This window comes from Erythrolamprus reginae, unplaced genomic scaffold (assembly GCF_031021105.1).
Source record: "Erythrolamprus reginae isolate rEryReg1 unplaced genomic scaffold, rEryReg1.hap1 H_23, whole genome shotgun sequence".
Classification (NCBI taxonomy): Eukaryota; Metazoa; Chordata; class Lepidosauria; order Squamata; family Dipsadidae; genus Erythrolamprus; species Erythrolamprus reginae.
In genome coordinates this window covers 60,658-76,830 of record NW_027248477.1, presented here as the reverse complement: position 1 = coordinate 76,830, position 16,173 = coordinate 60,658, and the positions used below count along the sequence as shown (strand labels likewise).

At 38.5% G+C, this 16,173-nt stretch overlaps 1 protein-coding gene across 1 annotated transcript in view; it reads right to left on the bottom strand.

Annotated features, from left to right (window-relative positions):
• Positions 1 to 5,721: 5,721 nt before the first annotated feature.
• Positions 5,722 to 16,173, bottom strand: part of LOC139155501 (ribonuclease inhibitor-like) — a 68,801-nt gene continuing 58,349 nt past the window's right edge. The window contains exon 14 of the mRNA XM_070730652.1: positions 5,722 to 6,113. Within this exon, the coding sequence (XP_070586753.1) occupies positions 6,053 to 6,113 (61 nt within the window). The 3' untranslated portion in view covers positions 5,722 to 6,052. The remainder of the gene's footprint in view (positions 6,114 to 16,173) is intronic.

Sequence of the window (16,173 nt, the reverse complement as noted above, 5' to 3'; positions counted from 1 at the left end):
ATAACCCTTTATCTATATATTGGAAAGGTAAAAGGAAAATAAAGAATTGGTCAATGAATAGAACTATAATAAAAGATCCAGAATTTAAAAAATGGATAGAGAAAGAACTAGAGATCTTTTTAAAAATAAATAAAAATACTGATACTACTCCTCAAAATCTATGGGATACAACTAAGGCATACATACGTGGACTAACAATATCATTTATAGCAAAAAAAAATAAAGAGAAGAAAAAATACTATGAAAAATTAGAAGAACTAAAAAAATTAGAAATCTTAATGCAAAAAGAGGATAAGGACGACAAACTAAAAAACCAGAATGAATTAATAAGACAAACTGAGATTAATGGAACAAGAACCAATTTTAGAAAAGATAAAGAGAGCGAAACAATAATATTTTGAACATGCGAATAAACCTGGAAGATGGTTGGCATACAAATTAAGAAAAGAGAGAGAAAACAAAATTATAAAAAAATTGACAGATTCAAAAGGTATAATAAAACATAGAATAGAAGATAAAAAGGAAATAGCATTGGAATTTTATAGACAATTATATAAGAAAGAAGAGATAAGTATTTTTAAATACTTGGAAAAAATAGAACTACCAGTCTTAATCGAAACACAACAGCAAAGATTAAATAAACCCATTACTGATATAGAATTAAAACAATCTATAAAGAATCAAAAAAATAATAAAGCGACTGGCCCAGATGCAATACCAGCAGAATTTTATAAATTAGAAATAGAAATACTCTTCTCAAATATGCTTGAGACATATAACCAAATACTGACAGTAGGTAAACTACCAAAAACCTGGTCAGAAACTTTAATAACTTTAATACATAAGGCTGATACCAAGAAAGAAAAAATTGAAAACTACAGACCTATTTCATTGTTGAACATTGATTATAAAATTTTTAGATCAATATTTGCTAATAGACTCAAAAGTATTATAAATAATATGATACACAGTGATCAAAATGGATTCCTACCAGGAAGACAAATTAAAAATAATTTAAGAATAATAGTCAATTCTTTGGAATATTATGAGCAGCATCCAGAAAAGCAAATGGCAGTTATATTTTTAGATGCTAAAAAAGCATTTGACAATGTAGATTGGAATTTTATGAAAATACAATTAAACAAGATGGAAGTAGGAACAATTTTTTTTAATATAATAGATGCTATATATTCCGAAGAAATAGCTAAAATTATAATAAACAGTGAACAGACGGAAAAAGTAGTTATACAAAGAGGAGTAAGACAAGGTTGTCCAATATCACCATTATTATTCATTTTAACATTAGAAGTATTGTTGATAAAAATAAGAGCAGATAAGGAAATAAAAGGACTGAAGATTAAAAAAGAAACTTATAAAACACAAGCATTCACCGATGACGTAGTGTTTGTGCTGGATGATCCAATAGAATCTATTTTAAACTTAATAAATGTGATTGAAGAATATGGGAAAGTTGCAGGATTGAAAATAAATAAGGAAAAGACACAGATATTAACAAAAAATATGACTGAAATACAGAGAAAGTATTTAGGAGATCTATCAAACATGAAAATTACAAAAAAAGTGAAATACTTAGGTATATGGATGACTTCCAAAGCTGTATCTTTAAAAAATGATAATTACTTAAAATTATTAAGTCAGGTTAAAAAAGATTTAGAAATATGGAGTAATTTACAACTATCATTTGTAGGAAAAATCTCTACAATTAAAATGAATATCCTTCCAAAAATTTTGTTCCTTTTTCAAGTAATTCCAATAAATCCAGGAACTACATTTTTTGCCGAATTGAATAAGACAATAAGAAAATTTATTTGGCAAGGTAAAAAATCAAGAATAAAACAAAACTCATTAGAAGATCATAAGGAAAGAGGAGGCCTTGGTCTCCCAAATTGGAAATTATACTATCATGCCACCGCCTTGACATGGATAAAAGAATGGTTGACCCTAGAAAACCAAAGGATGATTAACCTAGAAGGTCATGATTTGATGGTTGGTTGGCATGCACTTATATGGTACGATAAATTAAAAACACATTCTTATTTTAGAAATAATATTATTAGGAAAGCATTGATAGAAGTATGGAATGAAATAAAGAAAAAACATTTTTTAGTAATGCCAGAATGGGTTTCACCTATTGAAGCTATTACACACCCGAACCTTAAAGAAAAAGGTAAGATGTGGAAATATAGGGATTTGTTAGATGATCAATTTAAATTAAGAACAAAACAAGAACTATATGATTTAGGTATTGACTTAGATTGGTGGCAATACAGTGATCCCTCGAGTTTCGCGATCTCGAGTATTGCGAAACGCTATATCGCGAGTTTTCAACCCGGAAGTAAACTCCACCATCTGCGCATGCGTGCCCTTCCACGCATGCGTAGATGGTGGAGTTTCCCCGCCGGGCAGAGGCTTCCCTGGGTCTTCCCCCTCTTGCCCCGGTAAGACAGCGGTGGCGCGAGCAACGGCGTGGGCGGGCGGGCGGCACGTGCGCGGGAAACCCCTGCTCCGCTTCCCAGCTGGGAAGCGGCCCCAGCAACGGCGTGGGCGGGCGGGCGGCGCGCGCACGCTTCGGGACACCCCCAGCTCCGCTTCTCAGCTGGGAAGCGGAGCTGGCAATGGCGGGCGGTGCGCGCGAGTGCGGGGATACCCCAGCTCTGCTTCCCAGCTGAGAAGCGGAGCTGGGGTGTCCGCAAGCGCGCGCTTCGGGACACCCCCAGCTCCGCTTCTCAGCTGGGAAGCGGAGCTGGCAATGGCGGGCAAAGGGCGGGCGGCGGTGGAAGTAAAAACACCATCTGCGCATGCGCAGATGGTGTTTTTACTTCCGCACCGCTACTTCGCGAAAAATCGATCATCGCGAGGGGTCCTGGAACGGAACCCTCGCGATGATCGAGGGATCACTGTATATGCAGATCAGTTCTAGATACCAAACAGATGTAAATACTTATATTTTAAAAAAAGAAAATAACGTACTGAGTAAATTATTACTTCAAAATCATCCAAAAACAATTGGAAATGTGTATAAATACTTATTAAATTACAGAATGATAGGTTGGATATTGAAAGACAATATGATCAGTTGGTGCAAAAATTTAGGCAAAGAGATAGATTTAGATACATGGGAAAAAATATGGATGTATAATTGGAAAATAACAAAATCAATTTCTTTTAAAGAAAACCAAATTAAGATGTTCTACAGATGGCACCTTCCACCATATAGAATTTCTAAAATGTTTTCGTCTGTATCGCCTATTTGTTGGAAATGTGAAAAAGAAATTGGTACATATTATCATGCGTGGTGGACATGTTCTGAGACAAAAATATTTTGGAATAAAGTAGAGAATTGGATAAATGAAATAACAAAGGAAAAGATAAAAAAATCTCCAGAACTCTTTTTATTGGGTATTTCAAATACAAAGTATAAAAAAGAAACTTATTATTTAATAATACATATATTGCTTGCGGCTCGAATAGTATTTGCACAGAAATGGAAAGAAAAAACAATACCAAAAGATACTGAAGTATTTTAAAAAATTATAGAATGTGCAGAACTAGATATGATGACTAAACGTTTAAATAATCAAACTGAAACAGAATATTATAAAATATGGAATAAAGTATATGATTGGTGGAATTTTAAAAATGGTATTAATAATCAATCATAATATAGAATGTAATAGTAAATAGTATTACTAATAATCTTTTTTCTTCCTTTTCTTTTGTATAAGCATAGAATATTTTAAAATATAAAGAAATTCAATTAATAAGTTTAATATTAAAAATATAGAGTTAAATCTAACAAGAATGTAACTTACATGTGTGGTATTTCTGCTTTGATCTGATTACAGTTAGGATTTTTTTATATTTTTGTATTAGTTAGACTTCTACAACAAGCGGAGCAATGGTAGCTCCTTAAATGTTTAGTGTTGTATGTCCTTGTTTGTCCTTTTGAAAATTTAATAAAAAATATTTTTTTTAAAAAAAAAGTATTCGGAAACTTCAAATCATGCAGAATGCGGCTGCGTGAGCGGTCATGGTTCCCCAGATATACCCATGTTTCTCCAATACTCCATAGACTGCATTGACTGCCGATTGGTTTCTGGACACAATTCAAAGTGTTGGTAATAACTATAAATCCCTACATGGCATCAGATTACTTACGGGACCGCCTTCTGCCGCATAAATCTCAGCAGCCAATTAGGTCCCACAGAGTTGGTCTTGTCCAGGTCCCATCGACCAGACAATATCGTCTGGCGGGACTTAAGGGAAGAGTCTTATCTTTGGCAGCCCCAGCCCTCTGGAATCGGCTCCCTCCAGAGATTCGCACTGCCCCCACCTATGTCGCCATTAAATGTTATGTGTGGATGTGACTGAGTTAATTGACTGCTTTTTAATGTAATGGGATCTTAGCTTATAGTTTTAACTAATTAGATTTGTATACATATTGTTTTTTTGTACTGTATTCTGTGAGCCGCCCCAAGTCTTCGGAGAAGGGCATCATACAAGTATAACAACAACAACAACAACAACAACAACAACAACAACAACAATTTTCCTTCAACATCTTCCAATGCAAATTGGTTGCTCTGGGGTGGAGCTCCATTTTTACTACCGCACGGCATTCCCCTCCATCCGGGCAGTAGCCCAACCCTGGCTACATCCCCACTGGCCAATGCTAGACTAAAATAGCTATTAGCATCGTCCATCCAGTATAACGTAGCTTTCTCTTTTTTTTTTAAGTGTTCATTTAAAGTTCATGCTCAGAATCACAGTTTACAATATTTCCTTTTGTTTCATCTTTATCACCTTTTTAAAAAAAATCAGCAGTCCAGCTGGTTTCTTTTTTTTTCAGGCCAACTGAATAAACAAGTGTTCTCAAATCAACAATTTTTTCACCAGCAGATGGCACCATCATTTAATCCCCCCAAACTCCTTAAAACTTATTATAAATCCAGAAAAAAGGAAAAAGTTTAAAACTTTAGGTCTTTTAAATCTTTAAATTATTTTTAAATTCAGCTTTTAAATCCACAAGCAATCCAATTTTCCTCCAGCATGGGTTTTAGTTATAGCTTTTCTACTCATTCCTCGCAAATTAAACAGTTCCGGTATCTATTTAGCAGCTTCCCCCAGCTTCTCTGTATGCTTTCACCATTAAACACAAGGCACAGTTCTCTCTGTCTTTTTTTAAAATTCCTTTGGCAAAAATGCTCACCCAAATCATCAATTCTCTGTCTCTTCTTCCTCCAGCACAACACTTACATTTCCTTTTCTTCCCAGATGACTTCCATCTCTTCAGTTCAATCTTCCCATTACATAGTCGTCATGGCTAAGAGCAGCTAGCCGCTTTCACATCGCTACTGGTGGAGGCTCTCGGTCAGCCCTCTGTGGGGTATGCAGACCCCAAAACGGATACCTGACCAGGTCCCCTTCTTCACCTCCCCTTCAGGGAGCTTCTGGGTTGATTAAAAACTGAATCAGCACAGTAGGCGATTCGGCGTTCCCTGCATGAGTGCAAAGAACGCAGTGTCGCCACAGTGCTTGACCATGCCCCTCTCTAGTCAAAGTGAATTTGATGGCACTTAATCAGTCAAGCTGCCAGTGTTTCCTTCTCTTATTCAGACTTCAAAGAGCAATAATAACCTGAGAATGTAAGAATTTTCATTTATAATTTTGGGGGCCAACTTTTATCCTCCTAGCTTGGCATTTTTCTTCTTCTTTTTAAATGTTTTATTTTTATTTTAATAATGAAAAACAAAACAAAACAGAAATAAACTTGCAAACATAATCAAGCACAGGATCAATCAACTTCATATGTTACAATTCTGTTTTCAACTATTCTTTTTCTTAGACGTTAATTTGATTCTTTTTTCATTTACAGAAGTCCGGAGTCCAAGTCATAATTGCTGAAAGAAAATTCTTTACACTTTCACTTGAAATATCGTATTAAATTCCAGCTCTTCCTAACTATATTCTGAATGGAAAGAAAAATAGATCAAACAAACAAGCATGAAGAAACAATATTTATATGGAGTTCCTAGCAGTGTGATTCATGTCCATCCATTTTCCGTGTGATGCAATATATATTTCCATTGAACCTATAATGAAAAACAAAAAACTTATTTTAATCTATCAAAATATAAGGGCTCAGTAAGTCACCAGAATAAAATGAATTACATTCCATCAAATCACCAGGACCAGAAGGATTGCACCCCAAGGTTCTGAAGGAACTGGCAGATGAGCTCTCAGAACCACTGAACTATATCTTTCAAAGATCCTGGAGCACCAGAGAACTGCCAGAGGACTGGAAAAGAGTGATGTAGTTCCCATCTTCAAAAAAGGGGGAAAAAAACCCAGATCCAGGAAACTACAGACCTATCAGCCTGACCCAGTGAAGCGCTACCAAAATTTTTATGACCACACTGTGGGTGTGCCTTAATTTGTGGATGTGGCTTGCCAGTCATGTGAGCAGGTGGGAATAGCTTGATGATCATATGACTTCACCAAGGATTTTCCAAGAACCTCAAAACAATACCCATATATCAATATGCTTGAAATAAGTAGGTCATCGAATTCACCAACATCTATAAGTGAGCAGCTATAGAATAGTAAAATGACAGAAACATCTCACTTAGAATTTTGAAAGCACATTTTGAGCACTGTCATAAAGCTGCCTTCATGATTAAAATGGCCACTCACAAAATAATCACTTACTCAAAGGCAACAATCTAAAGTGTTCCTTGCTTCTTTCACAGCCTAAGTGAATATGTTTAAGTTTATTGGATTTATATGCCGTCCCTCTCCGACAATATAAAAAAGACAATATACAGTGGTACCTCAAGATACGAATTAATTGGTTCAAGGAGGAGGTTCGTAACGTGAAAAGTTCGTAAGACGAAACAATGTTTCCCATAGAAATCAATGGAAAAGCGATTAATGCGTGCAAGCCCAGAAATTAGAAACCCGGAAGCCGGTCTGCCATCGCCAAAGGAGTCCCGAGTCTCCCGTTCTCTTCTCTCCCCCTCCCGCCCCTTCGCCATCCCTGCCTTCGTTGCCAAAGCGCTGAGCGCTGTGAATTAAAGTTGCCTGCAAGGATCCCGAGTCTCCCGTTCTCTTCTCTCACCCCCCCCACCCCTTTGCCTCCCTGAGCTGTGTGAATTAAAGTTGCAGGAACGGATCCCGAGTCTCACATTCTCTTCTCTCACCCCCCCACCCCTTTGCCGTTCCTGAGCGCTGTGAATTAAAGTTGCAGGAACGGATCCCGAGTCTCTCGTTCTCTTCTCTCACCCCCCCACCCCTTTGCCGTTCCTGAGCGCTGGGGGGGGTGAGAGAAGAGAATGGGAGACTCGGGATCTGTTCCTGCAACTTTAATTCACACAGCTCAAGGAGGCAAAGGGGTGGGGGGGTGAGAGAAGAGAATGGGAGACTCGGGATCTGTTCCTGCAACTTTAATTCACACAGCTCAGGGAGGCAAAGGGGTGGGGGGGGTGAGAGAAGAGAATGGGAGACTCGGGGTCCGTTCCTGCAACTTTAATTCACACAGCTCAGGGAGGCAAAGGGGTGGGGGGGTGAGAGAAGAGAATGGGAGACTCGGGATCCGTTCCTGCAACTTTAATTCACACAGCTCAGGGAGGCAAAGGGGTGGGGGGGGTGAGAGAAGAGAATGGGAGACTCGGGATCCGTTCCTGCAACTTTAATTCACACAGCTCAGGGAGGCAAAGGGGTGGGGGGGTGAGAGAAGAGAATGGGAGACTCGGGATCCGTTCCTGCAACTTTAATTCACACAGCTCAGGGAGGCAAAGGGGTGGGGGGGTCAGAGAAGAGAACGGGAGACTCGGGATCCGTTCCTGCAACTTTAATTCACACAGCTCAGGGAGGCAAAGGGATGGGAGGATGAGAGAAGAGAACGGGAGACTCGGGATCCGTTCCTGCAACTTTAATTCACAGCGCTCAGGAACGGCAAAGGGGTGGGGGGGTCAGAGAAGAGAACGGGAGACTCGGGATCCGTTCCTGCAACTTTAATTCACACAGCTCAGGGAGGCAAAGGGATGGGAGGATGAGAGAAGAGAACGGGAGACTCGGGATCCTTTCCTACAACTTTAATTCAAAGCGCTCAGGGACGGCGAAGGGGCGGGGGCAGGGGGAATACAAACTTTTTTTGTCTTATGAACGCCAAACCCGAACTTCCATGTTTGGCGTTCGGGAGTCCGCTGGGAAGCCCCGCCGCCCGGCTGTCAACTTTTAAAACAGCCGGGGGGCTTCCCAGCAGCCTCCCGAACCCCAAACCCGGAAGTTCAGGTTTGGCGTTCGTAAGACGAAAAAAGTTCGTAAGAAGAGGCAAAAATTTTCTGAACCCCGGGTTCGTATCTCGGGTTGTTCGTAAGACGAGGGGTTCGTATCTTGAGGTACCACTGTATATCGAAATCCAAACAATTAAAATTCAAAGTTACAGCTGAAAAAACTAAAGAAGCAATTAAAATACATATATAACCATTCAATCAACAAACACACTACACATTCATCGGCCAGGGGGGAGAATCTAATTACCCCAAGCTTGGCAGCATAGGTGAGTCTTTAGACCAGTGGTCCCCGGCTTCTCTGGCTGTGTCTGGGGGCCATGCCAATGTCCCCTGTAAGGCGTGTTGCCACGCACACAAAAACAAGACCCCGTGCAGTCTTTTCCAAGGCCGCACTGGCAGCACACCTTACAGGGGACATTGGCATGGTGCCCGGACACAGCCAGAGAAGCCGGGCGGGGCTCAGAGCCCATGGGGGTTTCTCCAGGCCGAGAGATTCACCTGCGGGCTGGATAAATGGCCTCAGCGGGCCGCATGCAGCCCCCAGGCCATAGTTTGGGGACCACTGGTCTAAAGACTCACTTACACTGCCAAGCTTGGGGTAATTAGATTCTCCCCCCTGGCCGATGAATGTATAGTGTGTTTGTTGATTGAATGGTTATACAGTGGTACCTCGGTTCTCGACCACAATCCGTTCCAGAAGTGTGGTTGAGAACCGATTTGGTTGAGAACCGAATTAATTTATCCCCTAGGAAATAATGGAAATGGATTTAATTGGTTCCCAGCCCATTGACTTGCTGGGAACCAATTAAATCTACAGTATTTCCTCTATTTCCTATGGGATAAGGATCTGAGGGGACGGGGTGAGAGGGAATGGGAGTCGGAATCCCGACACGCCCCTCCTGGCCACCCTCTTAATAGCCTCCCAGTCTCTACCTTGTAATTGCTCCAAGCTGCAGGAAGGGTAGGGCTGGCTGCAATACCGGCAGTTTTGGGGGGCTCCTTTCCTCAGCAGTTCAGTTCGGTACCTCCAGGCAGCTGCACCAACTTTTTCCTTCCCGGCAGCGACGGCTCCGGCGGCTTACCTTCATCACATGACGTTCCTGACGCTGCTCCTCCTCGTAGGGAAGCCGCCGGAGCTGCCACCACCGGGAAGGAAAAAGTTGGTGCAGCTGCCTGGAGGTACCGAACTGAACCGCTGAGGAAAGGAGCCCCCCAAAGCTGCCGGTATTGCAGCCAGCCCTACCCTTCCTGCAGCTTGGAGCAGTTACAAGGTAGAGACTGGGAGGCTGTTAAGAGGGCGGCCAGGAGGGGTGTGTCGGGATTCCGACTCCCATTCCTTCTCACCTCATCCCCTCAGATCTTACATTTCGGATAGTAAACAAAATTTTCTGTTCAGTATCCGAATTTTTGTTTGGATACCAAAGCAAATTTTTGCAGAAAATTTTGTTTGAAATCCGAAATGTATGAAAACCGAGGCATTTGAGAACCGAGGTACCACTGTATATGTATTTTAATTGCTTTTTTAGTTTTTTTAGCTGTAACTTTGAATTTTAATTGTTTGGAATTTAAGATGGCCTTTTTTAATACAGTCCACTGGGTGCTCGCTCCTGCCATTTTATCCCTCCCCTTTAATTCATTATTTAAATATTCCCCCATTGCATTAAAATTTGTTTTTCTGAAATCTAATACTTTGGTTGCAGTATAGGATTGCTCACAATCAGTTTTTACATCAAATCACAAATATAGATGGTCACTGCAACCTAATTTTTCTCCCACCTTAACCTCTGAAACCCAATTCCCATTCGTAAAGACTAAATCTAGAATATTCCCCCCTCTAGTCGGTGTCTTAACCAGCTGTGCCAGAGCTGCTCCTTTAAAGGCCTCTACTATATTCTTACTTTTGCATGTAAGGGCACTGGGGATATTCCAGTCAACATCAGGCATGTTGAAATCACCCATAACCACAATATCTCCCTTTACTGCCATTTGGGTAATTTCATCTACCATCTTGTTGTCATATTCCTCAGATTGCCCTGGAGGCCTATAGATCACCCCAATTCTAATGACAGAACCTTCTTTATTTTGCATGCAAACCCAGAGAGTCTCCAGATCTTTACATGTATTTTGAATTAGCATTGTTTTTAGACTTTCCTTAACATAAATGGCTACTCCACCTCCCCTTCTCTTTATTCTATCCTTCCTATATAGTGTATATCCTGGGATGGATATTTCCCATTCATTAGAATCCTTAAACCATGTCTCAGTCTTACTTATCTTCGGTGGCGGGGGCAGCCCCCAGCGCAGTGGATGGGAGGAGGTGAAGCTCAGGGATGAGTCCCAGGCCCAACGCCCCTGACAGAAACATGGAATTGGGCAGCGGAAGGAACCTGGTGGTAGGGGGAACCCCCCAGCATGGCAGCAGGGGAGGAGGCGAAGCCGGCTGCTGGAGAAGCGGCGCGTTTGAAAAGCACGCCGTTTCCCTGGGCGCAGGCCTTGACGTTAGCCCAAAGCCCCCTCTGCCACCACCTCCACTCTTCTGTCCCAGTGCAGGCCGAGCCCCCCACCTTGCCCCCTCACAACCTGCTCCCCTCCTTCCTAATGGTAGCGGCAGCAGCAGCACCCATCCCCCCGCCGCTACTTGCCGACGTCCTCGTTGCCTGGGTTCAGCACCCGAAGGTGAGACTCAGGGAAAGGGTGGAAGTGCCTGATGGCACGGCCATCTTTTCCTGAACGGGCAGGGAATAGGGAAGTTGAATAGGGAGTGCACGGTTTTTCAAATGAAGAAAAACCTTGTCGCTCCCCGCCCCCATCTCTGACGCCCGGCTCGGCTGGGCAGCCTTGGAAAAGGCTGCGCGGGGGTATTTTTGTGTGCGCCCCCACACGAGCGCGCACCTTAGAGGGAACATTGCTCCCAACCCCTCCAGTCGGCGCAGAAGGATACCATGGTCAATGGTATCGAAAGCTGCTGAGAGGTCAAGGAGCACCAGGATAGAGGATAAACCCCTATCCTGGGTCTGCCAGAGATCATCCATCAGTGTGACCAAAGCAGTTTCCATGCTGTAGTTGGGCCTTAATCCTGACTGTTGAGGGCCTAGATAATTGACTTCATCCCAGGACCATTGGAGCTGGAGCGACAGTACCTTCTCAACAAGCTTCCCCATAAAGGGAAATTTGAGGCAGGACAATAGTTGTTCCAGGGAAGGCTTCTTGAGGATGGGGCGCACGAGTGCCTCCTTGTAGAGACCCAGAAAGGACCCCTCCCTGAACCAAGTGTTGGTAATCTGCTGGACCCAGCATTGGGTCATCTCCCTGCTGGCCAACACCAGTCAGGAGGGACATGAGTCCAATAAGCTGGTGGCGGAACTCACAGCTCCAATGGCCTTATCCACTTCATCAGGTGTTACCAGATCAAACTCCTCCCAAAGAGATGGACAAACAAAACATATAACACTTAATGGAGCTACAGTCGCTCCACTCAAAGTAGAAGTCTTCATATAAAAGTAAAAAGTTTATCTGTAAAATACATATTGTTATATAGAGTAAAAATTTCAATCTTAATATAAATCTAAATCTGTATCAAAATTTATAAAGATATATGTGAAAAAGAAAAAGGTTTTATGAAAAAACAAAGAGAAAAAAGGGAAGAAAAAAAAGAGATGAAAGAAATTTATATTTGTACTAATAATTACCATCTTATACAATTCTAATACTAAATTCAAATGTGCAACATAATATAGCAACACACTTATCTCTTATTCCTTGTTTCCCACCAAATATATACTTTCTGCCAGATATCATAAAATTCTGATTCTTCTTGATTATTTAACCATCTCGTCATCATATCTAATTCAGCACAGTCTAAAATCTTCTTAAAAATATCTTTCTTTTGGAATCTCACTATCTTTCCATTTTTGTGCAAAAACTAACCTAGCTGCTACTAATATATAAACTATTAAATAATATATATCTTTTTTGTATTTATAATTTGATATGCCCAATAAAAAAAATTCTGGTGCTTTCTTAATATCTAATTGAGTTATTTCTTTCAGCCATTTTTCTATTATGTTCCAGTACTCTTTAGCTTTTGGGCACGTCCACCAACAATGATACCTATTTGTATTTTACATTTCCAGCAATTTGGCGAATTAGTTTGGTACATTTTTGAAATTCTACTTGGTGGTAAGTGCCATCTATAAAACATCTTGATCTGGTTTTCTTTATAAGCAGTTGACTTTGTTATTTTCCAGTTATACGTCCAGACCTTTTCCCAGGTATTCAGATCTATCTCTCTATTTAAATTTCTACACCAGCTAATCATGTTATCCTTTAATATCCATTCTATATTTTTACTATTAATTAGAAATTTATATGTTTTCCCTATCAATTTTCTTTGATCTGTGGCTAGTAATTTACCTAATATATTATTATCCTTCCTAAGTATATATGTTGTTTTGTCTTTATGAAATCTCGACTTGATCTGTGAATATTGCAACCAGTCTATTGCCAGACCCGATTCCAACAGTTCCTGCTTTGTTTTCAAGTTCCATTGATTATCTACTAAATCTTTATATTTCCAGATCTTATCCTCTTGTAATAAATTTGGAAAAGTTATGGCTTCAATGGGAGATATCCATTCCGACATAACTAAAAAGTGATCTTTTTTAACCTCATTCCAAACATCTATAAGTGCTTTCCTAATGATATGTCTTTTGAAGTAGGAATGTATTTTATACTTTTCATACCATATAAAGGCGTGCCATCCTAACATTAAATCATGTCCTTCTAAATTTAATAATCTTCTATTTTGTAAAGTGAGCCATTCTTTAGTCCAAGTCAAAGTTGCGGCTTGATAATATAACTTCCAATTTGGATAAGCAAGGCCTCCTCGTTCTTTTATGTATTCTAAAGCACACTGTCTTATTCTAGGTTTTTTGTCTTGCCATATAATTTTTTTTGTTATTCTATTTAATTCTATAAAAAAATCTTTCCCTGGGTTAATTGGAATTACTTGGAATAAAAATAATACTTTGGGTAGAATATTCATTTTGATTGTGGAAATCCTACCTAGTAGAGACAATTGCAAATTACTCCAGGTCTTTAAATCATTTTTAATTTGTTTTAAAAGTTTGGTGTAATTATCTTCTTTTAATGTCATAGATTTTGCTGTTATCCAAATACCTAAATACTTAACTTTTTTTGTTATTTTCATATTTGATTTTCTTTCTAGTTGTTGAATCTGAGAATCTATCATATTTTTAGTTAATATTTGTGTCTTATTTTTATTTATTTTCAAACCGGTCAGCGATCCATATTCTTCTATCTGGTCTATTAACTTTAAAATAGAGTTTAATGGATCTTCTAATATAAAAACAACATCGTCAGCAAAAGTCTGTAGTTTATATATTTCTTTCTTGATTTGTAAACCTTTCATATTTTTATCTTTCCTTATCTTTATCAATAAAACTTCTAGTGATAAAATAAATAATAATGGGGAGATAGGACAACCTTGTCTAACGCCTTTTTGTATTTCAAATTTTTCTGTTTGATCATTATTTAAAATAATTTTTGCTGTTTGAGCAGAGTATATGGCATCAATTATGTTAAAGAATTTGGTTCCAAAATTCATTTTGTTAAGTAATAATTTCATAAATAGCCAATCCTCATTGTCAAATGCTTTTTGTGCGTCTAAAAATACTAATGCCATTTGTTTTCCCGGGTGCTGTTCATAATAATAATAATAATAATTATTATTATTATTATTATTATTATTATTATTATTTGGATTTCTATGCCGCCCCTCTCCGAAGACTCAGATAATATATTCATGATTGTTCTCATATTATTTTTAATCTATCTATTTGGAAGAAACCCATTTTGATCTTCATGTACTAATCCAGACATAATATTTTTTAATCTATAGGCGTATACTGTAACAAAAATTTTATAATCCACATTTAATAATGAAATTGGTCTATAGTTTTGAATTTTTTCTCTCTTAGTATCAGATTTATGTATTAAAGTTATTAATGCTTCAGACCATGTTTTGGGAATTTTGCCATCTAATATTATATTATTAAATTTTTCTAACATGTTTGTTATAAGTATGTTGCTGTTTAGTTTATAAAACTCTGCAGGTATGTCATCTGGGCCGGTGGCCTTGTTATTTTTCTGACATTTAAGTGCTTGCTGTAGTTCTATCATGGTGAATGGTGCGTTTAATTTCTGTTGTTGGTCTTCTGTTAAGATAGGTAAGTCTATTGAACTTAGGAAGTTGAAGACTTCATCTTCATTTTTATCTTCTTTTTGATATAAATTTTTATAAAATTCTAAGGCGATTGCTTTCTTTTCCTCAATTCTATGTTTAAGTATGCCTTTGCTATCTTCTAGGTTTTTTTATTATTTTTGCCTCTTTTTGGTTCCTTAGTTTAAATGCTAACCAGCGTCCTGGTTTGTTAGCATGCTCAAAATATTCTTGTTTAGCCTGTTTAATTTTTTCAGCTACCAGTTCTTGTTCTATTAATTTTTTTTTGTGTTTAAGTAGCTCTCTTTTCTTTTTATTCTCATCTTCACCTTGATTATTTTGTGATATTATTTCTAAGTCTTTTAATTCTGTCCTCAATTTTTGAAGTTGACATTTCTTTTCTTTATTTTTTTTTGCTGTATAAAATATTGTTAATCCACGTATGTAAGCTTTTACTGTATCCCATAAATTTTGTGCTGTAGTATCTGTGTTATTATTTAGATTTAAAAAAAAATCCAATTCTTTTTCTATCCAATCTTTATATTGAGAGTCTCGTAAAATATTTCTGTTCATTCTCCAATATCTTGGTTTTTTGTTTCCCTTCCAAGTAATTGTCAATGGATTGTGATCCGCCCAATCATTTAATTCAATTTCAACATTTGAGACATACTCAGAAATCTGAGTTGAGATCCATGCCATATCTATTCTAGTCCATATTTTGTGCAGGTTCGAAAAAAAAGTATATTGTTTATCTGTGGGGTGGCGCTCTCGCCATAAATCCTGTAATATTAATTCTGAAGTTTCCAAAAAGTTACGGGCAGGATCGTTTTCTTTTTTTTATTTTTCTTATTACCTGAATAGTCCATTTTGCTATCGGCTATTGCATTAAAGTCTCCAATTATGTTCATATTATCAATAGATAATTCTGTTATTTTCTCATGTAGTTCTTTGTAAATTAAGTTTTGATTTTCATTTGGAGCATAAATCAATATAATGACGAGAGGTCCTGTTTATAGATTTATTTGTAAAATTAAAATTCTACCATCATTATCACTGTAAAGTTGTTTGACCTCAATCGTTTCATCAATATAGACCGCTATACCTCTCCTTTTTTTCGCAGCTAAACTGGTAAACAAATTATCTAATTTGGAATTACATAATAAATCTCTACTTGTATTTTTAATATGAACTTCTTGTAAAATCATAATTTGAGCTCTTAGTTTTTTAAGTTTTGAAAATATTTGTTTTCTTTTTCTTGGGTGATTCAATCCATTTACGTTTATAGAGAAATTTTTTAAGTCTGAGTACATTTCTATACATTCTACATTTCACTGCCTTTCAACTGGAGTCAAGGTCTGTCTAGATCTGAGTGATTTTATCTGTGAAAAACTTATTAAATTCCTCAGCACTACCTGTAAGGTTTCATCAATTCCCCCCTGATTAAGGAGGGAGCAAGTCACCCTTCTGCAGATGCAATCAGGGCAACATTAAACACACATCTTATTGCTCTGAGCACCACTTTGTTAATCTCCATATGACCTTTTACAAGTATTCGGTCAGATTCGGATTGACTTCTCCAATGCTTCTCTAGACATCTCTTCTTACGTTTCATCCCAC